The sequence below is a fragment of the Pinus tabuliformis genome, chromosome 1_2 (genome assembly GCF_031772625.1).
Source record: "Pinus tabuliformis cultivar Carrire ecotype Pingquan chromosome 1_2, CPIR1, whole genome shotgun sequence".
NCBI classification, from domain to species: domain Eukaryota; kingdom Viridiplantae; phylum Streptophyta; class Pinopsida; order Pinales; family Pinaceae; genus Pinus; species Pinus tabuliformis.
In genome coordinates this window covers 1,330,206,575-1,330,232,982 of record NC_142298.1, presented here as the reverse complement: position 1 = coordinate 1,330,232,982, position 26,408 = coordinate 1,330,206,575, and the positions used below count along the sequence as shown (strand labels likewise).

General features: G+C 37.8%; 1 protein-coding gene across 1 annotated transcript in view; it reads left to right on the top strand.

Moving 5' to 3' along the window:
- LOC149211112 (cytochrome c oxidase subunit 5C-like) overlaps positions 1 to 24,858 on the top strand; it is a 35,721-nt gene extending 10,863 nt beyond the window's left edge. The window contains exon 2 of the mRNA XM_089396912.1: positions 24,234 to 24,858. Within this exon, the coding sequence (XP_089253038.1) occupies positions 24,234 to 24,340 (107 nt within the window). The 3' untranslated portion in view covers positions 24,341 to 24,858. The remainder of the gene's footprint in view (positions 1 to 24,233) is intronic.
- The last annotated feature ends 1,550 nt before the right edge of the window (positions 24,859 to 26,408 follow it).

The window sequence follows — 26,408 nt, the reverse complement described above, 5'->3', positions numbered from 1 at the left end:
TCTTTTTGGTAATTTATGGAATTGAACTTAAATATTTCAAAGAGAAGTCCAACGTGTCATTGATAAAACTTGAGCTTGGTAAGGGAATTAAATATTTGCAAAAAGCATATTTAAAGAGCTTAAGCTTGATTAAGTTATATGTCGAGTTGATCAGATACATTAGGTTATATAAGGCTCTAGGGTAAGAATATAGTGTGAAGCCAAATGGCTTCCTATGATTAGTAAATTTAAAAATTCCTTTATAAGATATTGGGGCTTTCCACATTCTAGGAGGAAGTAAATGTGGAGCTTATATGTAAAATTTTGGTTTTCATCTCTATAATATAATGTAACAAATTATGCAAAATTGGTATGATGTGGTTATTTTGTTAGAAAATTGGAAAGGCAGAAATATTTTCTTATGTTGATAATTACTTGTGATGTCTTTGTGTTCTTATTAACTTTCTTATGTTCTTTTATCTTTGTTTGATCAAGCAATCATCAAAACAAAACTTGAGGATCAATGACACCAGATGTAGGCACTGAGCCAGGGCTAAAACCCCTCTATAGGAGAAAACCCAGTGAAACTCTTCCACTAGTAAATTCAAGTTAAGATAGATCGAGACCCTAGACCAAAAGACCTTCCTCCTTCACCAAGTCAGTCCTTTCTTCCAATAGATGATCTCTCCCAAAGTCACCAAGTGTCAGCGTCTCAAATGCAACTTCAACCCATAATTTCGACTTCCTAGATTAAGAACTCTGACCTCGAGCTACCAAATTTCGGCCCAGCTTCAAGACTATAGTTTTGACCCTTCCAGTAGCTCAACAACTTCACACATGTGAGAGAAAGAGAGAAAATTTCAACTTCTTGTGCTTGACAAAGTCATCCTTCTTCGCTAGTCTTTTCTTCCTTGTTTCTTGAATTTCACACTTTTTCCTGTCCCAGAAGCTGCAGAACGAACTTGTTGAGTGAGTGCTCCAAATGAGGTCGAGTTGCTGCTTTATATAGGAGATTCTGCGACTCAATTACGCTGACTTGTCTAGTTTGAGGCCGACTTGGTGGAGGAGACCTAGAAGACTTATTTTACATCATAATGTTAGGATATTCCGACACATAGGAAATAGTTAAGTATAACTTGGTCTAGTGTAGAGTTAGGTGAAGTGTGTTTCTTTACTATGTACATTTGTAACTTGCAATCCCCGATGGTCACGAATACGATATGTTCTAGACATGAAGTGATCCGACAGTTCATTCTCTCCTCGGTATTACCGACACTTGATCTGTGGCTTAACACCTGATTGGTCCATGATCTCTATTTAAAGAGCATGGAGGGTCATTTGTAGGGTAACCATTCATGAGAGAGGCTTATGTAAATTTTCATTCTTTTATTAATAAATTGCCTGAAGTGGCCGTGTTGGCTCAGGCCGTGGACTGTTTCCCTCTTTGAGGGTTTTAACCATGTCAAGAATACTGGTGTATTGATCTGTGATTTGTTTGTGAGCGGTGTCCTTTGGTGTTCTGTCTGAGGAACTTACCCTGTAAATTCCTACATGGTATCAGAGCAATTTGAGGGCCGCATCCGTTGGTGATCCAAATCGGAAGCCGTACAACTGCATCCGACTGTCGTTTCCTAGATCTACTGTTTCTGACTGCTTTCGGGCTGAGAGGACTGCTCTATTGTGTTAGGAGCATCTGTTTCAGTGAGAAACCCATTTTGTTTCTCATGAAAAGGTTTCCGATAGCCCTAGCTACGTCATTTTTAAGATCTTGAGCTATACAGTGTTTTTTGCAATTTTAGCTATTCATCTCTCTGTTTATTTCGGTTTATTTAGCTCTTTGTTTTTTATTACCGGATCTATACCTTTCATTTCTGCTTATGCTCTTTGCCTTGCAACTCTGTGCGATTTGGGCAAATCAGAAACAGAAAAGGAGGATTTCTCATGGGTATGCTCTTTTCCGCTGCGCCTTAGTGCGATTTCGGAAAATTAAAAACATTGAGGAAAATATTTAGTTTCTGGCGAAAGCTAACTTCAAGCCATAAGGTTTAGTTTTTTTTTGCATGTCCATGTTGGGTTGTGTGGTTTTCTCTTTTGTAGGCAAAAAGAGCTTTTTCAAGTAAGCATGCACCCCAAAGCTTCAGTGACTAAAAAAAAAAAAACAAAACCTCCCTTCTTTTTTTCCAAAATTTACTAACCTTTTAAACTAGCTCACTTGGTCCAAAGTTACTTTATGAGAATAGAGGTCTTGGGTTCAAGTCTTTCTTTTTGTTGAGTTACTTTTTCAAAAAGCACATGTAACTTATGTTTTAAAGTTACTTTATGTAGAAGTGTTCTCACCCATTATAAAAAGTGAGTCACTTATAATTCTAAAGTCTCTTTATCTTTTATTTAAGTTACAATTTAGTGGGTAGCTCATAAAGTACCATTGTAAAAGTGATTTACACTTATTTATAAAAGTGAGTCACATAATTTTCTTTTAAAGTCAGCTAATTAGATTAAGTTTCGGGGGGGGGGGGGAATTATCATTCATTTCCACACATTCACGCACTTCGTCGACGTTTTCAACAACTTTTCTTCAAAAAGCCATAACTTCTTCATCCGGAAGTCGTTTTCAGAGCCGTTTTTTTTAATCGGCCTAATTTTTCGAGCTCTTTCCATTGGAACACTTAGTTTCAGCATCTGCAGCTTCAATTTATGTTAAAATGGAATGTCTATGCCAAGTTATTCTTGACAGCACGCACTACTTCCAATGGTGGTCCTACATTGTGGATTTAGTTAGAAGCAAAGGTCTTTACCGAATAGCCTCGGGCCAAGAAACTAAACCTAAAGATGAAGATAAGGCAGCCAAATGGGAAAATAGGCAAGATCAAGCATGTGGGTTAATAGGGATGTCTATTTCTCCACATCTTAGATTCCATTTTGCAAAACTTGATACCCCTAATGAAGCAATGGAACAACTTACTAAAGTTTTTGGAATTAAAAATGAGATTAGAGCCCATGAACTCGAAAATGAGTTGCTTACGTTGGACCCCAATAATTTTTTTTCCATTGAAGATTTTTTGTCCAAGCTCAAGACCCTTAGACTTCTCTTGGAAGGTGTTAACGTTAAGAAAGAAGATGGTAGCTTTATCTATTCCATTCTTACTAAGTTGGGACCAGTCTACTCTGTGTTTGTTTCCACCTTCCATTCTATTAGAGAAGCATTTATTTCTCAAGGACAAGACTACAAATTTCTTTAAATATAGATCATGGACCAATCGGGTGTTAAGCCACGGATCAAGTGTTGGTAATACCTAGGAGAGAATGAACCATCAGATCGCTTCATGTATAGAACATATCGTGACCATCGGATTGTAAGTTACAAATGTACATAGTAAAAAAACACAATTTACCTAACTCTACACTAGGCCAAGTTATACTTAACTGTTTCGTATGTGTCGGAATATCTTAACACCCCCTCTTAAGAACAACTTGGGATAAGATTGAAGGATGTACAAATATGATACAATAGGAGAAGGAAGGAGGCATTAGAGCCTATCCCTCCTTAGTGACAACTTCCTCAACTCTAACCATAAATCGAGGTTTAGTAAACTTTGCCTCTGTGAGAGCCTTTGTAAAGATGTCTGCAGCTTGATCATTGGTTGAACAATATTGCACTTCAAGAACATGGTCATGAATGAGCTTCTGATGAAGTGCATGTGTAGTTCAATGTGTTTGCTGCGCTAATGTTGGACTGGATCTTTGCATAGTTGAATGACACTTTGATTATCACACCAAAGTGTAGTCAGATGCTGATGCTGAAAGCCAAACTCTGACAGGATCTGATGAAGCGACAGGGCTTCCTTACTAGCTTCTATGCTTCTATGATGCCACGATACTTTGCTTCTGCTGAAGAAAGAGAAATGGCACTTTGTTTCTTGCAAGGTCATGTAATAGGTCCAAAACCAAGAGTGAAGACATAACTTGCAGTAGACTTCCGATCATTAGGGTCACCAGCCCAATTGGAATCAGTGAAACAACCAATAGAGGAGATGCTTCTGCACTGTAATGAATCCCAAATTGAACTGTACCTCGAATAGAACGAAGTATTCTTTTAGTTGCTTTCCAATGACTTTCATGTGGGTTTTGCATAAACCGAGCAAAAAGGCCAACAACAAAGGAAAGGTCAGGACGAGTATGGGTCAGATACAAAAGTTTTCCTACAAGCTGACGGTATAAGGTAGCATCAACTTTAGGGGAAGTACAAGTGACTGAAAGTTTGGCTCCAGACTGAAAGGGAGAAGGGGCTGGCTTACAGTGTTCCATGTGAAAGTGGCGTAGAAGATCACAGGCATACTTGTCCTGGGAAAGGGAAATACCTTCCTTGGTTTGCAAGACTTGACCAAGAAAATAATGCAAGTGTCCTAAGTCTGTCATTTCAAACTTCTTGTTGGACACCTAATCCTAAATGGGTTAGTGTGGAAGTCGAATAGACCAAAGCAGTCCAAGAGACCTTGGGATCTGAAACCCAAGAGTCACGTATTGTACTATAAATGTATATCTCATGTTAATAAAAAATGTATTGCATGATTTATCTTTCACATTGTCTTTGCTGTCCATGTGTGTTTAACATGGTATCAGAGCAGGCGATTGCTGGTCTTGCTCCAATTTGAGCCATTTGTTTTGTGGTCTCTATATATATGTCAGTTCTGCCCATTACCTGACCCCTGGCACTGTATACGCTGCACCTGACTCTGGCTATTTTTAAGACTCTCTTCTGCGTTACCTGCGCCCTCTGTCTTTTACAGTCCTGACCCTTGCATTACCTGCGCTCTCTGGCTATCCTGACTGTTCATAAACGTTTCCTAAAAGAAACGCTGTCCATGGTATTTTTAGCGCTGGCCTGGAGAATCCTCTGAATCGCTGAGTAGAATGCCCTTGAGATCCACTGGACAACCTGCAATTTGACCATCTGGACTGTAGTAAGATTCTGAAAGCGCTGTGCCATGCATTAAACGCTGTTTTGGTACGCTGCCCCTATTCGTTTACCGTGCCATACTCTGCCATAACGCCTGACATGGTTAACGCCTAGCATGGAGATGCTGCGGGAATGGAAGAACAAAGCGAAGAACACCTGAAGGAAGGAGAGCAGACCCTCAGCCATACATTGTGTGTGTCGGTTCGTGCGTCAAAACATTTGGCCGGCCATCGATCGACCGACTCCGAGGTTGCTGCAGATCAACGGAGGAGCTCGAGGCCTTCAATTTGAGCCTCTTTAGTTGACTGTTGCCGTTGCAGATTTTCCATTTTTTTTTGTTTTCTGAAGAGGAGGTCGAAGTTGCTGGCACTCAATTGCGCCTTTGGTGGTTGGATTTTAATGCATATTTTTATGTTTAGGACTCATTTCATATTCGGCTGAGCTTTCACGTTTTCCAGGGTTTATTGAACAGGATTCGATCTTTAAGCCAATAAAAGGCTTGAATGTAACAGAGAATTGTCTTCTTGGATTGGCTTTAACGGGAAGCCCGCTATAAGTTCGTTATAAAAGTTTTATTCGAAGCCCTAGATGAGAATTATCAGGTCAGGGCCGCCATCTATGCTGCGAGTTTTGTTAATGCTGTACTAGAACCGAAGCTGAGGCTGGACAGTCAGGCAAAGCGCAGGAGATATACAATTCAAGGAGAATAATAATACGCAGCAGTTGGAAGGAATTTGATACCTTGAAACTTGGATTTTTATTTGCATCATTAATTTATCATTTCCAGGGTGGGCCTTGGAGTGCTGTAGCACTACATTCTTTTTGTTGAGGATTTGTTTCGGGGCTCTGAGTTCTTTTCTCTATGCCTCTCTTCAAGAGGAAACCGTTTCCTCTTGCTGAACCTCCGGAAGACAGCTGATCTTTGATTGGCATCTTGCTTATTTTGTCTCGTGCTCTCAAGCAGATTTACCTATCATCTGTTGGAATAATCTTGCAGATACTCTTAGTTATTGTTTCTTTTGTCTCGTGCTCTCAAGCAGATTTACTTGTCATCTGTGGGAATAATCTTGTAGATACTTTGTAGTTATTGTTTCAAGAGAAATGACTAGAGATCAACATGAGCGCCTTTGTTTTTTGAAACGATGAAGATGAAGCATTCTGTTATTGTTTATGCACTCATTATTTGTTGAACTATATTGTAGATATGTTTGTTGTTTAAAAATAAGTCACTGCAGGGATGGCCTTGCATATGGCTTGTTGGATTGTATTGTAGTCACAACCACTCTGGTGGATAGTGGATGTGAGACCACTGCAACAGCAATTGAATCGACATTACCATTGCATTGTCTTCCAATCTAAGAGTGATTAAAACGTCAGAGAAGAAAGGCAAAGACCCCATTGGATTACGCACTGGAGTCGAGCATTTGCTGGGATTCATAATTGCTGGGAGAGAAACCAAGTGTCAAAGACATCCAGCTTGCGCTGTAGCTTGATTTGCGCATCAGTAAGTTCAGGGTTTTTCATCAAGATTGATGATCCGGGATAAACTTCAACAAGCCCCAGAAGCCGAGAGCACTCTTGCACAAGGAGCAGAGTATGCTACTTTTTACAGGCTACTGAATTCATTTCTTGCAGCCAGAATAAAAATGCAGTAAGGTTTGGGTTCGTGTTTTTGCTTGCTCGGCCTTCTTCAAAGCTTCTATTATTGTGTATTTGAAAATTGGATTTGAAGGATATTTTCAGTTCAATAGAGTCAGGGGTTCAAATCTTTATTTGCTGCAAGGTGCTGGTGTAAAATTCAAATGTGAATTCTCTCATTGAAATAGTGTCCAGACTTTTATACTTGAGAGATGACATTGAGATTAATTTGTATAAGGTATTTTCTGTGGTTGTTTGGGAAAGGTTCCAGTTAAAAGAGGTCGTGTTTCCACCTGTGTAAATTGTTGGTTGAGAATCTTTCTAGTTGAGTCTAATCAATAGTGCAGAAAGGGGCTAACTCCCTTTAGTCTCTTTGTTGTACGAATCACCCCGATTATTGCTCTTAATATGTGCACTGTATGTGCTGGACATTAAGTCTCTATTGCAGAGAAAGAAATCAGTTTTGTATATCGCTCATTGATTTATTTGTGTGCTGACCTGGAGCTGTATTGAATGCAACGAAAACTGTGATTTAAGCTGCCTGAATACGTTATGATGTTGCCTGAAATACGTTGAAGCTGCTGTTTTAAATAAGTTCGTATGAGGCCTGAATGGTATACAATCCAATGTTCAAAGAATGCCCATGACATGGTGTTATAATTATTGAAGTTTTGATAACCATCATTTCTGAAGGAGTACTTGAAGGTTCCAAGCAAGTTTGCAGTTGCTGTTGCCCCAGTTGTTGTATTTAAAACTCATTATAGTGCATTGATTCCTTGATTCCACTGCTGCATAAAGATTTTGGTGAGCTGATTGTAAACTTTTATATTGCACACTGATCATTTGCTGACATTTATAAAGGATATTGCTGTGTACTGTGAGTAGATATTACTTTTCTACATTGAGTAGTAGTTGTGATCAGTTTTTTAAGGTGTAAATCAGACATTGAAGAAAAAAATGGCCAAAACCAGTGAAGTATTACAGTTCCTTAAAACTCTGATATTATCTACTGTTGATGACACATTACAAATCAACAAAGGATCTCTCTCGGAAATTCAGACATGTATACAAAATGCACAGGAAAAGATCGATTTTTTGCAGCTTGAATCACAGCTACAGCAAGAAGAGCTACATCAAAATAGACACCATTCTGAACCTGTTTTTGTTCAGAACATTGAGACAACCACCCATCAGCAGCATGTTAATAATGTTACAGTTTATTCAAATAAAGCAGCAGTTGTATATGCAGATGCAGAAACTCAGTCTGCACTTCCCAAGCCCATCATCAGACCTTGGGAACAGTTTGTCCACAACAAGCACAAAACTGGTCTTGGATATGACAAAGACTTGTCCTCTCATATTCCAGACTATGCCAAGCCCATTCAGTTTCAGAGTGCTGGATTCATTCATAACAGTTCCCTTGCTCCTCATGACAGTTCACCTTCAGCTGTTCCAGATTCTGCCCCTCTTCCACAGCAACAACAACAACAAAAACAACAGATCGTGAAATGCCAACACTGTGACCGAGTTGGCCATTTGAAAGATCACTGTTTTGATCTTCATCCATGTAAGCACTGTCATAAAACCAGTCATTCTTCACACAGATGCTTCAGAAATAAACGTCCTGCAAGAACAAAGATTCATCTTGGATGGATCGCTTCTTGGCAATGGGCATCAACAGCCAAGAAGATATTCCAAACACATGTCAGAACTTGTTCCAGAATATTGAACAGTCTTGCAGTTGAGTTTTCTCCATCATCTCACCTTGTATCTGACAGGGGGGGAAATGATGGTCATCTACAAGCTTCAAAGTCACATCAAGCGAGCCTGAGCCACAACCTGCCACACCAGTTTCAGAGTTGTAGCCAGAGACAAAGATGCCCGTGAACATGCCTTCAGTTGGCAATCTGGGACACTTCCTCTAGCAGAAGACTTCAGCTTCTTGCCAGTTTTGGAAGCATTCCAGGAACAAAATTGAGAACACTTCCTCTAGCAGAAGACACCAGCTTCTTGCCAGCTTTGGAAGAGTTCCAGGAATTGCATTAAGCATTCCAGAGTTGTTGGTCATCCTTAAACCATCACAGGTTGAGACTTCCCTTTTCAGGTTGAAGTTTTACCTTTTATGCGGGGTGAGACCTCCCTTTTACGGTTGAAGGTTTCCCTCTTTAAAACAATAGGATCACTTCCTCTAGCAGAGAACTTCAGTTTCTTGCCAGTTTTGGAAGAGTTCTGGGAACTGCACTAAGCGTTCCAGTGTTGGTGGTCATCCTTAAACCACTGCCCTTTTTACCAACATTTCATAGAGCACATTCAGCCTAGTGCTGCCATGCATTTTTTTGCACATTTTGTATTACAGCTCTCTTCTTGGACTCATACATAACCCTTCGGATTAAGGGGGGGAATGTTGGACACCTAATCCTAAATGGGTTAGTGTGGAAGCCGAATAGACCAAAGCAGTCCAACATTCCCCCAAGAGTCACGTATTGTACTATAAATGTATATCTCATGTTAATAAAAAATGTATTGCATGATTTATCTTTCACATTGTCTTTGCTGTCCATGTGTGTTTAACACTTCTTTTCAAGGCTGGACTTCACATGGTTTATAAGGTTGGGATCACTACTAGTAAGGATAAGATCATCAACATAAAGAACAAGAATGATAAGAGACTTACCCACTTTCTTGGTGTAGACAATATTGTCAGAATGACACCTATAAAAGCCAGTGTCTAAAAGGAAGCTATCCATTTTGGCATACCAAGCCCGAGGGGCTTGTTTGAGACCATAAAGGGATTTTTTAAGCTGACATACAAGGCTGGAGTCTGGTTGTATAAAGCCAGTAGGTTGTTCCATATAGGTTTTTTCATGCAAGTCCTCCTCTTTTGATGCATTTTGTGATTCTTTAATAAGAGAACAAGAAAAACTCTTACATCTTGGTCTTCTTAATCTTGGAAACTCTTTTAAGAAAGCCTTAGCTGTCCAACAACAACCAAATTCAAAAATCCTAAGCGGTATCCTAAAAAGAATGATCCTAAACCAAACAAGGGTCCTAAGCAATTTCACTCTCAAAATGAAAAATCATTTCAACAAAATGATAAGGCAAATAAAAACAAAGGGAAGAAGACTGATAGACATTGCCACTTTTGAAATCGAGATGGCCACTTAGAATCGAAATGCTTTAAGAAGATGGAAGCCTAGGAAAGAAGCAATGAAGAAGCATAACATCCATTTGGAGCACTCTTCAACTTCAACTTCATCTTCAGGAATTGCACTTTTTGCATGTGGTTATCAAGCATCTCGGTCTGGTTATGGACTAAATGTATCTTCTTCTTCTCATTGTCATGAGTGGCTCATTGATTCTCCAGCTTCTTATCACATGGCCAAAAACAAAGCTATGTTTCGTTCTTTAAATGATTGTAACACCAAAAACAAAGCCATGTTTTCTTCTTTAAATGATTGACAATGCCCAAGAAGGGTCTATTACATTATGACATGGACAAGGATACTTGACATAAACCCTAGAAGCCTACAATGGAGGCTTTTGACCAATAAACCATTGATCCAAGCATGAAATCCATGCTTTAGTAAGTCAATTTCTTTAATAATATAATTCCTTTTTCTTTCTTTTGACAAATACATTCATTAGGGGATTTTTGAGGTCTAAAATGGGCCTCTTAAGGAAATTATAAAATAATAGTGGAAATAATAAAATAAGATTAGATGACATAATCAAATTTTAGAGGGAAAAAAGAAAAAACTATTTTTTCAACTCGTATTTTCAACTTATTTCCCTATGGGTTTATTCAAATTTCGAGCGGAAACACTTGCTGGATGCATAATTTGATTCCTCAGCCAAGGAGTACCCATGTTGCATACTTTCGATGGACCCTGCTACATGAAAATTGAGAAATACTTCATGGTCCATTGAAAGTATGCAACATTGGTACTCCTTGGATGAGGAATCAAATTATGCATCCAACGAGTGTTTCCACTCGAAATTTGAGTAAACCCATAGGGAGATACGTTGAAAAATACTAGTTGAAAAGTAGTATTATTATTTTATTATTTTTTAATCTTTTTATTTTTTTACTCAAAAAATGGTGAATCATCCCTCATGGTTGACATCATCATCTTGAATCTTATTGGTTCATATAAAGTTTATTTTGGTTGTACATTGTCCATTTTAGACCTCAAAAGTCCCCTAATGACATCATGACTCAAATACAATTATGAAGACCGACACTAGCTACATTCTTCAACACTCCCTCTTAACTAGTGAGGTATTCATAATTACATACATATAAAAGTACATGGAAGATTTCAAAATGATATGAGCTACGAAGAGTTCTAGCACACGTAGTGCTACAGATTAGATACCCGACTAGGGTACTTTAATCGGGTGGGACTAAGGTGAACTCAAGCTTTAGCCACTCTAGGTACCATCAGGGTTTTAAGCTCTATCACCGACCCAGGAATCTAGGTGCATATCCAAGGTTAGAGCTCCATGACCAACGCCACCCTCCGTACTTCAAGATTTAGACACCAACACATAGGCCCGTCAGATGTCCTCCCAAGTATCTTGCCATAAGATGCTTCATCTCTCCTTATTAACTAAATCAGATATATATCCTCCACCCCAAGTATGATTCAAATGCTCAATTTATCTATGGAGAGATCCTGCACTATCACAACCCCAATCAGAAATAAACTTTCAAATATATATACAAGTAAATACAAACGTTCGGGGTCCTCAATCATTTTGATGCTACTTATATCGTCATCAAGTCATCCAAATACAACTTGTGGAAAGTTTTCTTCTTTTATTTCTTCAACAACACCAAATAGTTTCAGTACTTTTTAAGTCTTTTGTAAATCCATTTGTAGTGCTTTCATTCTTCAGTTTCATTCTTATTTCAAGATATTCGTTATGATTGTCATAATATGCCCTCCCTCTCAACTGGTGAGATATACCCTCTCTTCTATCCAGGCTCCCTCTCAACTTAGGGAGATCAACAACGTCATAATATGAGATAAACTTCATCCTTTCAAGGCTTCATTCATGGCATTATGGCATTAAGGTTATCTTGATCATTATCATTTTTATGGCTTCCTACGTCATGCTTATCATCATCTTTAATTACAAACACCTCCAACATCTTGAAGATTATGTCCTTGCAAAACTTTAATAACAAGTACAACCAAATACAAATATATAGAAGCATGAAGTTAACCATGTCATTATAATGGAAGCATCAAAACATTCAAGCTTTAGACATCAAATACTTAAACCTAGTTAGGTTCATAATCAACAAGGGTCATATCTTTTATATTCTAGACTTCAACTTCTTGCTAGGGTTTTTTCATAAACCCTAGACTCCATCTTCGAGACACAAAGTCTTAGATATCAATAATTTAATCAAATAACAATCCTACTATAGATATAAGGTTTCAACAATATACTTTTTAGAATCTCATGTTAGACTCTATTAGGGTTTGTTGCAAACCCTAGATTTTATCATCAAGACTAAATCACATCGAAAAACAATATCATCATATCTTAGAATATCATCTCTATTAGGGTTTTGTTACAAACCCTAGATTTCACAGACTAAAACATGAGTATCAACTATTAAGTTAGCATACTTGCATATACATATCTAGGATTTCATAATTTAGCATTTTACAACAATATCTACTAAGTAAATCCAAGACACAAACATCAATACATCAGAGTTAGATACCGAACAAATTTTGACCTGGTTAGGGTTTCGATCAAACATACCTGGTGCATCATTCTTAGGATCTTACTATAACTATTACAAGGGTTTTGCTTATAAACCCTAACCGCCAATCCCTACAGATCTAGGGTTTCATTTAGACATTAAGAACAAACCCTAAAGGACTAGGATTTTTCCCATAACATTATAAAAACCCTAAACTTCATGATCCGAATTGGATCCATGAATCAGAGAACCATGATTGTATCAGGTTGGGACAAACTTCAAAGAATTAAGAGCAGCGATCAGAAACACCTAAAACAGTGGCAGTTAGCAGCCAGCGTGGAATGACGAGGACCTCGGTCAAAGTGCACTGACCGAGGCCCATGGACACTGCGCAGGAGGCGAAACTAGCCCCCGGGAAGCCCGGATTGGGAAAAGGAGGTAGTTTTTGATGCGCGATTAGCGAATTGCGCATCGCTGGGCAAAACCCCTCGAGAAGGAGAGGCCCCGAGCGCTCGGTTGCATGGGAGCCGGGAAAACTGTGGGGAAAAGGCTAAAGGCTAAGGCGGGACTCATGCTCCAAAAACCGGCGGTATTTATCGGGGGCACCCTTGGGCGGTAAGCAGATTTGGCAAAAACGGAGCGATTCCACTCAGCACCCGACACGTGGCAAGCGGAGGAGAGAGAAAACTGCCGCTCATTGCGCGCTAACAGTCAAGCAAGTCAATCGCGCGAAATGAGCGAATGGCGTCGGATCTGGGGGCTCCAAATCTAACGGTTGAGATCGCGCTCGATGGGAAAGTCGGAATCGACAGGGGATTAAGCCGCGATCTATAAGAATTTGACGTCCGATTTGACCGCCAAGGTGGTAGATGACTCATTCCACGACGTAACTGAAAAACCGAACCGACGAAGCAAGCTGGCGCAGTTTGCAGGAGGACAAGTGGCCACTCCCTGTGAGCCTGATGATGATGCCGAGACAGGGAACTCCAAGCGAAGCTGCAACAGGCGATCCGACGAAAGTGGAAGGGGAATCAAACAGCCATGAGAACGAATGGCTTTAAAGCCATGAACAGACAAAGCAGAAGACACCGGAAAATAGAAGACGGAGAAAGAGAAGAAAGGAAAGAAGACAGAGAAAACGAAGAAAAGACAGTGAAGCAAAAAGAAAGCAGAAAGAAGACAGAGGGCCGAGCTGACCAAAGGTAGTGTCGAGCACCAGAGAGCTTGAGAGATTCAAGCCATCCTTGAGAGGATCTGTCAGGACTGAGCACCACACTGGGCTCTTTCCATTAAAGACCAGAGAGGTCGAAGAGCTGGTGAGGAAAAGAGTCTGTGCACTCTAGTGGTTTGGGGAATCCAAGAACCACCTTGCCAAGCAAATTCTGTTTCAGGAGACTCATTGAGCTCCTTCATTGTAATTCTCTGCTTCAAGACACAATAAAAGAAGGCCACCACTGAGAGCTGGACCGGAGATGTAGCCCTGGAGGATAGGGTGAACTCCTTATTAATTTCTTGTGTTCTTATATTTGCTTATTGTGTTTCTCTGCTGTTTTCCATTTCAAGTGTCTGTGTATTTGCAATCTGATCGATCCGTTGCCTAAATAACGTAGACACACAACCAACATATGAGTCTGTAATACCTTCAATTAATAATTCTTAACTGAGATCACTTATAGGGTGATTTTCAAATCACTTCAAAAGAATAGGATTTCATTATATGTTATAGACTTCATCAATAAACCCTTTAAGAAGACTAGGGTTTCATAATGAACATTGACATACCCTTAGCATCAAGAGACTAGGGTTTTCACAAGAATGATCAAATGACAAGAGATATTATAATAAGGGTAGATTCAATCTAATGATCAATCACCCTAACAAGAATCGTTAAGATTCAAAACCCTAGACATAACGATATCAGTTTTGTAAAGCAAATTTCAAAAGAGAATGAACATACCTTTTTTACAAAGAGAACCTTGTAACAAAACTTGTAGTTTAAGACATACCTTGAATTGTTCATTAACAAACCTTGTAGGACATCAACAGGTCTTCAGGCTGCCCGTTTCTTCCTTCTTCACTTTAGCTCTGATTCCATGTTAGAAAATTGGAAAGGCAGAAAGATTTTCTTATGTTGATAATTACTTGTGATATCTTTGTGTTCTTATTAACTTTCTTATGTTCTTTTATTTTTGTTTCATCAAACAATCATCAAAACAAAACTCGAAGATCAATGACACCAGATGTAGTCATTTAGTTAGGGCTAAAACCTCTCTATAGTTGAAAACCTAGTGGAACTCTTCCACTAGTAAATTCAAGTTGAGATAGACCAAGACCCTAGACCAAATGACCTTCCTCCCAAGGTTACTTGGAAGTTGGAAGCGGGAACGAGAGCAGGGAGTGACATTTTCAAAAGCTCCCGGTTTGGGAGTGAATTTTTATATAATATATATTTTTATATATTTTGATGCATATATGCTATGTTGTATGGGTTCGCGAAAGCGGGGATGGGGTACTCGAACCCGTCTCAGGTTCTTGTCCTCGAGTACTGGATTAGGGTATGGGTTCTTCTGAGAAGAACCCATAAGAACCGGTTCTTCTATGAAAAACCGGGTTCTCCATTAAAAAAAATGGGTTCTTTTGTCTTGACGGGTACGAAGAACCTTGATGATGGGTACTTGGAACCCGAAAATCAGGTTCTTTGGGGTTCATTTTAGTTTTTATTTTAAATTTTTTAATTAATTTAACGGGCTTCCCCTAATATTCTAGGTAGCTTGTTCTTCATCTCGCGAGAGGAATTGGAGTGCTTATGCCTTTATCCATTTAGTAAAGAGAAATAGATTGGGCTTAAAGAAGGCATAGAACTTAGTGTACATTCATAACACACTTCGTCTCATATCTCGAAAAGACCCTGGGTACAAGGAGGGTCCTTTCAAGAGATGGGACCAATACGTAGATGATGCTATGTGTGTGGACGAGGAGATACAACCAGATGGCCTTATTGAGCTACCTCCAATTGCTATCAATGAGCAGGAGCCTCAAGATGAGAGTGATTCCTACCTGGAGAGCATGCTAATTGAAGATCTGATTGATGCTGATGACATGGATGTTGATGACATGGCTTGAGGAAGCCATTTTTCACTATTAGCTATTTTTATTTTAGTATTTTAAAATTTCCTAGTTCTTGTTTGTAGATGCCTTAAGGCAAATTTTCAATATAGTATGACAATGGACATATTCTTATTAATATGTAAACTCCAATTTGCACTTGATATCAAACTAGAAATTTTGAAATTTCATTGTGAATGTTGAATGCTCAATGATGTGCATGTTTAAATATTTCAAGACTTTGCGTTGTATTATTCCATAAAAGTTTACAAGAGCTTCAAGAGCTAGTGTACAATTCATTGATCGAATGCTTTCAAATGACAAATGACCTCTAATTTATAGATTAATTAATTCTCCAAGATCTAGTTGGCTTGATCCCTTTCAAAGTAATTTCGAACGTTAAAAAAGATTTAATTATCTTTTAAATTTTAATCTCCTCCGTCTTTTTTTTTTTTGTAAGCGTGGCACGACTACATCTTCATCTTGTCTAATATATCACCCTGATCGGGGCGGGGAATTGAACCAGTGATTTCACATCAAAGAATGCCTTAATAGAGCACCCGATCACCGTCTATTCAAGACCTCGTGGACTCCTCCGTCAAAATTATTTTATTTTTTGAGGAAATTCGATTTTTTCATTCAATTGAATTTTAATCAACTCAAAATTAATTATTTTGAGTTGATTTCCTCAAAAAATTGACTGACTTAATTACCAAGGCCCAAGGGTCCAAAATCTCTTGAAATTTTCAATATTCGCTTGGCCGGGGACCTCCAAAAAAATAGTTTTTCCTAGGACACAAAATTAATGAAATTTCTGGTTTAGGATTTTAATTTATTCTTGCTAGAGAATTTAATTAATTGACTCATTAGGGGATTAATAATTATTTTAACCCTCTAATATTTTAGCCATGGTGTCTAAATATGAGGGACCATGTGCTAAAACATTTTTTACAGCAAGATATTACAATTTAATACATGAAGGGGGAAAGCCCATTTGTTATAGACCCTCATTTATAATACCTCATTTTGCGACTCAATATGATTTAGTAGATCAAGTAATTTGTTATAAAGCAATTTAGTTAATTAGCTTGAATTACTCCCTAATTATTTTTACAGAGACTCGACTAGGACACTATGACTTACCTAAGATCTTGACGAAAAAATCCACCCTAGCTTTGGGGTGAGGCTGGAAGGAAAAACTCTATTGATCATCCGTGTTTAGAAACACACATGAATCGGTGAGACGAAAAACCTCCTAGGATAGAAATCGTCATCAAAACAGTAGACTTACCTAGGTTGTTACATACATAGATGGTCTTACTATGATCATTTACATTATAAACTTGCAAAATGGGTTTACAATTTTAACAAATTGAAGACTAATGATGAATCCTGCATGATCGAATAATGAAATCCCTTTTGCAAAAAAAGGGGTGTACTATTATAGGGTCGTTGACACAGAGTGGTCAACAAGGGCGTTTTAGAGCTTTCTCTTGGTCTTGACTTCATCTTGTGTGAGAGATCAAGCCAAATATTGTAACTTTCTACTTAACATCTATTGTAACCTTTGAGCAAAAGTTAGATCATTTCTAACATTTGGAAAGAGTGCCATTCCCCTTGGGGAATCATTTGTAAACTTCTCTCGACAACCACTCTTTATCTCTCACTTTATAAGGGGTGTCTAATCTAATAAAAGGCACATTTTTCTTGCGAGTTAGGGGTTTTCCCCTAAGCATCCCCTTTCCCATTTGGGGAAGACCCTTGTGTGATGCCTGAGTGGTTCTCTTCTTGTGTCATCTTAAACTAAAGTAGAGTAGATTAAACACAAAGTGCATCCACTTTCATTTGCAAGCTATTCCAATTACTTCATGCTTTTGATTTGACTTGCTTTCCATTTCATCGTACATCTGTCTAGTTTAGTCTTTTAATTTGTTCATTTACTTTACTTTCAAGCATTTAAGCTTTCTAGATTAGATCTTAACTTTGCATCTCGTTCTTAGAGAAATTATTTACCTCTAGCTTAACTGGTTGAAGTAGTAATAGTACTGGCTCCTTACTCTGAGATCAGGTCCCGGGCAAGGGTAAGGTCTAGGGAGGGAGTTACTTTGAAACTTGTTTAAACAATCTTGCAATTTAATTCACTTAACTTCAATGACAATCTAACTTAAGCTAAAATTAACCAAGATTAATTCACTACATCACAAAGCAGGGTTGGTACTTGGATTTATTATTGGCTCTCTTGTTTATTTTGAGCAATCATCATTATTTCAAGTATTATTTGTTGAGCATCTTGTTATATTTTCAAGTATTTTCATTTATTGTACTTGCTAGTTTCTTATCTGCCACTTTTACTTTTAAAGGCATTGGCTTTTTGGGGCATCTTTATTTCAAGCATTTATTTCCAAACATTGCTTTTCAAAGTTATCATCTTTACTTGGATCATTTGCTTAGCAAGCACTTATAATTTGGCACTGGTCTCTTGCTTCATCTTGCAATATCTATACTTGTGGATGTATATTCTCATTAAACCCATGAACGTGCTTTTATTCTTTTACTGCTTTACATAGTTGAATTATATCTTGGTCATTTTCATTAACTCTGAGAATTTAACTCATTAACATTAACTAGTTGAGCCTTAAATATTTTGTAGGGTCCACCCCCCTTGGCTTTGACTAGGAGTGAGCCTAAACGGAGGAGCTAAGAATTGAGTGACAACCTTAACTCAAGACTTTCCCCCAAGGTCACACCAAGTGGAGTTAAAATATTTTCTCCATGATAATCCTAGGTGTTGATTAAGACGACAACAAGTTCTACATTAGAAAGGAAGATGCATGAACATGCACTGGGGTAGAAGGTTAGGATGCCTACACACTACCAATGAAGTGGGGATCCATGATAGGAGTGTGAGACAAAGGACAATGAGGAGAGCTATGGATGGAGTTGACCTTAGCTATCAGCCAACATTTGTAATTGTACAATATTGGTGAAGGTTGGGCCACACGATATATTGAGCGTACACTCAATAGCTTGTAGCTGAGTGTCCAAGTTGCTCATTGATTGGCCTAGTTATATTTTGTTGGTCTAGGCAAGTTGTTCATTTCACTAGTGCCATGAGTTGATCACATGACCTAGATGCTAGATAATGTGCATGAGGGTAGGAAGGTGCATGTCCACTTAGCTAAAAGTAAAGGAAATAATTGTGTGATAAACATGGCTCATACTCATATGTGTCAAGGAAAAGTAGGCATCAAAAAACCTTCATGGTGCACTTAGCTCATGGGAAAGGAGTGAATCTCGTGATTACAGGATGAGGAGGTATTGTTGAAGGAAATCCTTTGGTTGGGGGGATGGATAATGAAGACCATGGCTGGAGCAGTCATGCAAATATTTTCTAAGCCATATTTAACATATTCTTTTGGGTAAGAGTAATCACCATAGAGTTGTTGGAAAAACTGAGGGGGGGGGGGTGAATCAATATTTCTTTCAGTTGTTTATTTGTTAGTTAAGATTTTTCTTAATTAAACTACAATTTATAGTATATACCAGTACACAAAAATAAAGTAAAAAGTCTTATATAATGATTGTACAAATATGAGGACACCAATCCTCTTTTACAAAATTCAAGCTTAAAACTATACAATAGAAACTTCAAATTCATCAAGGCACCAACCTTGAAAAAGGACAACAATCCTCTTAAGAAAATCCAACCACCAAGCTGGTCTCTATGAGGACACCAATGTTCTTTAAGAAAATCCAGGCACCAACTTGGTCCCTATGAGGACACCAATCCTCTTTGGCTCCAACCTATACAAATACTTTCAATATACTTCAAAAACTTTACCAAGATGTTTTCAAAATAGCTTCAAAGTCTGCTTCAAGATGCCTTCAAAACTTGCTTCAAGATGCCTTAAAAAACTGCTTCAAGGTCTGCACCAAATCCTTCAAAGAATTCTTCAAGATCTTGGTCCACAGTTTGCTTCACAAAAATGTCTTCAAGTCTACCAAGGTCTGTCAAAAAAATGTCTTCAAGTCTGCTCCAACAGTCTTCAAGAATCCTTCTTAAAGGCTGCTCTAGAAATCTTCAAGAATGTTTCCAAAAGGCTGGTATAGAGTCACTTAAAGACTGCTCCACAAATAATTCAAAGCTGCTTCAAGGACTCTCCAAGTGACTTCTTCAAAACACTGTCCAATATCTGCTTAAAAGGTTTCCAAAGTCTGCTTCACCACTGATCAGATTAAGCTTCAAATCGATCACCCACAATCCTAAAATCTGCGCCAATATGCTTCACAAAACAGACCCAAATTTTGTCACAGGAGGGGCTGAATTCTACAGGCCTGAATTCACTACAAGGGGTCTGAATTCTGTCCCATCTCAGGGCTGAATTACCACAGGCCCGAATTGTTATAGAGAGGCTGAAATTCCACAGGCCTGAAATGTCACATTGAGGCCAAATCCAGGCAGAAATTCAAGTGCCAAGATTAGTCTTTACGAGGCCAAAATCTGATAGATTTTAAGGGTACTCTTATTAAGTTTTAGTAAGTCAATGAATGCTAGGGAATACAAGAGCAACTAGAAATCAAGATAAGATATCCTTCCCAGCTCTTGAAAATGGAAATGGAACAAAATCAAAATAAGATAAGATTATTAATTTCCAACAAATGACCAAGATACTTCAACTGGATTGCTTAGTACGTTGAGTGGTCATACGTAGAGGGAGTGTGAAGGCTTCTCTTATAAAGGCAAAATTAAAAGTCCATGAAGATGGCTGCAACATTTGAAGGAGATATCAAAGAGGATGAACTCCAATTGTGCTCTAAATTACCACTAATTTCCTTATGTTTGTACTTGGAAACAACCATCGATAATCCAAACAAATAAAACAATGTTACTAAATGATAGATGTAGTTGACGCTTAAGCTGTGAGTCACTTTCCTGGCAATTAGGGCATTCGAAATCATCTTCGAAATTGATCCGGATTGGATCATTATATTGTTTGTCATCCATGTCGATGCTTTCAGAGTCGTAAAAGTGGAGGAATCAACTCATGGGACTGTTTTTACCAATGAGACCAAGTTTGGAAAAAAAGGGTTTGAAACCTTCCGGGAGCATTTTGAACCATCAAACGACGTTTTTTTGGGGTAAAACTTTGCTGCATTGGTACACACCTTTTCATGTTATTCTACAAACAAAGGCCTTTCAACAGTGCAAGAATCACGTCAATTAGAGTCTGTATGCGAAAGTTATGCCACTCAGAAGTTGACCTTCTTGTTTTCACCACCATAATTCGAGAGGATGCCACGTCAGCCCCAATTATTCATGGAAAAGGGGCTAGCCATGTGATTATGATGTAGAAGACTCTAGAAGAGTCTATATTGTAACTCTGGTTAAGAGTTGAGGTAGTCAAACCTAACCATTCAGAGAAAGCGCACAGAGCGATCTCACCTTCCCGCAGGGTTTTTCTCCCGAAAGGGTTTCCCATAGCATATCTTGTGTCAAATGTGTGTGCGAGCTCTTATTTTGCTGTTCTCTATTTTCTGCATAATTTTAGATTCACATACATGCACTATTAACAATAAATCTACAGATGTAGAAATCTAATAAAACTATAATAGTGTAGAATTTTAGATTTTAAATATAATATTTTATCAGATCTGTTGTGACTACCAGTGGAATATCCACGACAATTTACGGATCAGAAATGGTATTGAAGAATCCAAGAAAACCTACAAGTGCAAATCCTTAGATCTAAGCAATCAAGAGTAACAAAAGGAACAATCCAAAGAAAGGGGAGGATTAAACCTAGTGAGGGTAAATCATTGTTGTGAGGGAGTGATGGAATTAGTGATCTAGGAAGTCCAGGTGCTTGAGTGAAGGTGAATCAATCCTAGCAACATTCAGACAGAGTTTCAGTCAAGATTCAATAAGTAAAAGCAAGACTTAAAGTATGTTGTAGAGAGGGGTTTTTCAATATTTGTAGGCCAAACAAACTCATTATGATGTACAAGGCATGACAAAACTAGTGATCTGTTTGTCAAAACGTAGAGATCTGCTAGCCTAAGCAAATCTACGGAGCTTTTCATTGGAAACAGGGTTATTGATCTGCTTGTCCCGAGGAGATAGGCACATATTTGCTCGTATGACCTAAAATTGGACTGCCAAAGGTAAAACTAGGAAGGGGAAGATCAACCCTTGTGTGCACCCAAAATAGCTATGTGGAAATGCAAATCCCAATAAAACATCTCTAACAAAATCAAACATGAATGTCAAGGTTGGTCCAAGGGAACAGAGAATGTGCTGCCAAGAAACCCACCAAGGAGTAAACAAGACCAAACAGTGGCCTAGTAAAGCAACTAAGGGGACCTTGCCAAAATATTAAACATCAAATTGGATTTCACATATCTAGGCTTCGGCAAATAATCCATCTAGTGATATTGGGAGTTCTGATAGTCATCTTTGGGCTTTGAGTGCACAAATGCTAAATCCATATACTGCAGATTGGACATTTCATATGCTTTTCTTGAATGTGATGAAAATCGTAGTCCAAAGGTAATTTTTCATTGCAAATTGTGTCTAGAATTGCCTCCCATAAGTTGATTTGGATTGCAAGAGGGAATTATACCTTAATTCTGACCATCCTTCAATGTGTGGCATGTCATAACTTATGTTATAGGAAACGTCCCCCAAGCTGGTTTACTTGTGTTGGAAATGCCCCAAAACTTAGAAAGGCCTCCAAAACATGACCAAAATGTGGCCAAAGCATTTGTATGGAGTTTCTTGTTTTGGAAACCCGCCGAAATGTTTTGGTGGCATTTTGGCCCAAATCTGCCCTGTTTCTGTGACTGATTTTGCTTGTGCAGGCTCATTCAAGCACCCAAGAAGGGTGTGGGGCCCTTCTATGGCCAAAATAAATTAATCTACCACTAAAATATATTTGTAATCACTCCACAAACTAATTAATCTCTAATCAATCCATGCTCTAGTTCTGCGGAACAAGAACCATGTTTTATTTTTGTTTGTGAGGATTAAGATTATTAGGATATGTACTTGTCTTTAGCTCACATTTTATTTCATTTTCAGCACATATAGCCACAAATGAAGGCTGATTTTGGATGGATATCCTTGTGTAAGGGCTGATTTTGGAATCATTGATGTATAGCCCTATTTATAAGGATAGTTTTGGATTTTGCATCATGTAATCATCTATGAGGGTTAATATAGACTGGGTATACCTTCTAAAGTGTCATTTATGCGTCTCATCCTTTATTTCATATATATATATATATATAACATTTCACCCAATGCTTCCAGTTTTGGGAGTTGCATTTCCAACCATCCCTGTTATGGAAGTTACGTTTTCCAAAACTGGGACGCTTCCAGATTTTTCATGCAACTTTAGGTCATAACCATTCCTATCATGCCCTGGTTATCTGACTTCAATTTCTCTGGACTTGTATTTTTCATTGGAAATCATGCTTCCAAACAATAAACAATAATAATAGTCAATTTGGCACACAATTTTAATATGGTCTGAAATACTTTCACTCTAGTTATATTGCAATCTAAGCACACAAAAAAGTCACTTGGTTACCAATTATAGATTCATAAGTCAGGGTACATCGTATGTAAAGTTGTTGTTAGCTTAAAGTCTCAGTTTGGCCAATTATGCTATTAATTTGCGAAGTGATAATTTCTGAAAACTGCAGAATAAAATGATAGCGAATTATTCTAATGTCACAGAAGTTCTGACAACACCGGGACATATAAATTCAGAAGACACACTGCCAAATTTCAAGATATAAATTGAAAGAAGTTGGCCCACAGATAGAAATGGTATTCTTTGACAAAGAAAAAAATTGTTTTCATAAAAGTTAAAAACCGACCTCTGTCCAGTACACAGCTCAATAATGCACTGAAAATATGAACAAAATTAGACAACCTCCTTGACTCAATCCTGGACTCTGTGTTGATCAGTGATATGTCTTCCTGTATGGATCGAAGTATTGCTAAGGCAACTTTAAGCACAAACCAGATATTATGGCATTCAATAGTATTTCATTCCTAGCCCATGACGCTGCAGCCTTGCAATGTGTTTCAATATCTTAAGAGAAAACACTATGTAAATGCCTGTAACAAATGTGATCTGCACTAACCATGGGTATCTTAAAGATTTTCCAAGCTGAATTTAGGACACGTGGCTTATGCAAACACATTTTAACGTGTGGATGAAAGAAGCAATGTAAAACTTACATGTTACAGTAACTTGACGAACATGTGGGGATATTGATTTTGAGAAGGCACACCCTTTGGTTCTCTTTCAGGAGCCATAAAAGTTTTTGAAGTTCCATTTACAGAGAAATGCCTTCGATGAATTCATCAAAGAGGAGAAAGATTCTACCCTTTTTATTATGCCTCAAATATGTATCTAATGGAGAGGTATTATCTGTCACATAGATTTCCTTTTCTAAGATGGAATTTGTTTTGAAGATGTACACAACTCAATTCACTTCTTCCTGATGAGGATGCGAGGATGGTGAGGATGTTTTGATTAAATCATAAGATCGCAGGGCTGTCGAAGACCAAAATATGAGTGACACACACCCGAAGATTCCAATACGATGAATTAATTGGATGTTTGCTGGTATATTATAGATTACGTGCTCTTTGACTATCTAACAGCCATGCTATTCTGTATTTTACATTACATTTTGTCTTTGGTGGCCCTAGATAAATCAATAGCTAAAGGTCTTCAGTTTTATCAAGATTTATTTGATCATTAAAAAGCCATGATTTTCTGTATATGCCTTTACATTTTACTATGTTTACATATGCAGCTGGTGGTCTTTGGAAAATGCATCATTGGAAAGAACAAAGAAAAACCCGGGAATTTTATGAAATGCTAGAACGTGGAAAAATCTCTGTTGTGCACGAAGAAGAATAGAGTACAGCGTTTTTTTGGAGTTGGGTGGAGACCAAGATTGAGTACCATGTAAAATTTAAGGTTGTTTTTGTGATTTTGTGCAACTAGGTTTTCATTCTAATTAAAGGTGGGAAATAAGATCTGCGTAATAAGATTGTTTTTGTGACTTTGTGTAACTAGGTTTTCATTCGAGTTAAAGGTGGGAAATAAGGTCTGCGTAAATTGAAGTTGAGTTGTTGGGGGTGGGGGACTTGGGGCAAGATGCTGAATTTTGATAGAACCTTTAAGCTTTTCTTTTATGCAGACTATCTCTGATTTTCTGCCAGTGTCCTGAGATAAACGTAGCATAAAATAATAATGGAATTGTGATGGCCTTTTTATTTGCCTGAAAATATTCCAATAGCATGTCTGTTGTTTAAGATGTCAGGTACATAAAGCATACTAATATTTGTGTGTTTTCTTTTAAAACATGCTCCATAATTCTTTGACATTCTAGTTTACTAATTATCAAATTAATAGCGTTTAAGCTAGTATGTACACTTGAACTGCGTTGATGTGCCCGTGTGCTTTGTGGGTTACCTCACTTTCTGAATGGATCTTCGTAAGTGCAAGTCTATTGAACGTACAGTGGCATATCCGATAGTTGGAATTTCATTCTATGTTGATACGACTGCTAATACTATCATTTGGATATGCACTATTTGAAGTGGGAGTTAGTATAATCCGGGAAGTTATCTCTTTCATATGCTTATGTACATCTTACATCAAATGTATTTGAAATTACACAAATTGTTCGAGGATTCTTGTTTTTCTGATTTTTAGAATCCCAAATGTGTATCTTTCTGTTAAAAAGTCCAGTGCTGACATCTGATAAGCAATGTTAATAGGAGACCCTTAAAATTTAGAGGTCTAGTCCTCTTTACCTTTTTGTTAAGGAGCTTAAATGTTATAGTCCTTATTTTTACACCGGAATATGAAATGATTCAAACGTCAAGCATTATGCGTACATCATGATGTTTCTACGTTCGGGCATCAAAATAAGTTGAGGTGCTGTCTTAATATGCATTGGGAATACTCACTATTCATTGGAAGTATGGTGCTTGAAATTACGCAAATTGTTTGAGGTACGGTGCTAGAAATTACACAAATTGTTTGAGGTTTCTTGTTTCTCTGATATAATTGCTGATGTCGTTTCTTTGATATGCTCATATGCATCATATGTTTATTGTGCTTGAAAATACACAATGTTTTGAGGTTTCTGGTTTCTATGTTTTCTAAATTCCGAACTGTCTACTTTTTGTTGAAAGGTCATTTTTGAACTCTGATAAACGCTGGTCATTGGAGATGCTTTGAATTCACAGATCCAGTCCTCTTTCTCTTCTATTTTTTCCTAATCAAGGAACTTCAAATGTTATAATAATCCTTGTGCTTACGTGTGAATCTAACTGTAATATGATCTTCTGGAGAATTCTTTCTTTTTTTTATCTCTGAACTTTGAAAGTTATAGTTCTCGTCGTTGCACCTAAATCTAAAAAGATATTATTCGTACATCATAATGCTTTTTCGAAATTATGTGAAGGAATCAAAATAAGTTGACGTTGTCTTAAGTTGCACTGGTAATATCACTCTTAACTCATTGGATATGTACGGCCGGAAAATTGTTTTGTTCGGGGTTTTTTGTTTCACTGTTTTCTAAATCCCAAATGTCAGTTATAAGGTTCAAGAATGACCTCTGACTAAGACTGTGTTACAGCGAACTTGATTGCAGAGAACACCGTTATATGTATATATGTCAAATATATATTTATTAATAAATTTAATCGCTGAATGATGATACAATGGCTTTCGTGACGGATGCTTATAAAAGCGTTGACTAAGGAGTCATGTCTTTTGAACATAAACCCTTTCATAAATATTAATGAATAAATTAACTAAATAAATAAATATTTATTAATTATTATTATAATATAATAATAATATAATATCCATCTTTAAGGTCATAGTCAAGCCAGACACCAAATTGGTGTATGAGACCCCCTTGTTTGTGGGATAAGGGAACCACTTCCGCCCAGCAATTTGACTGCTAAGT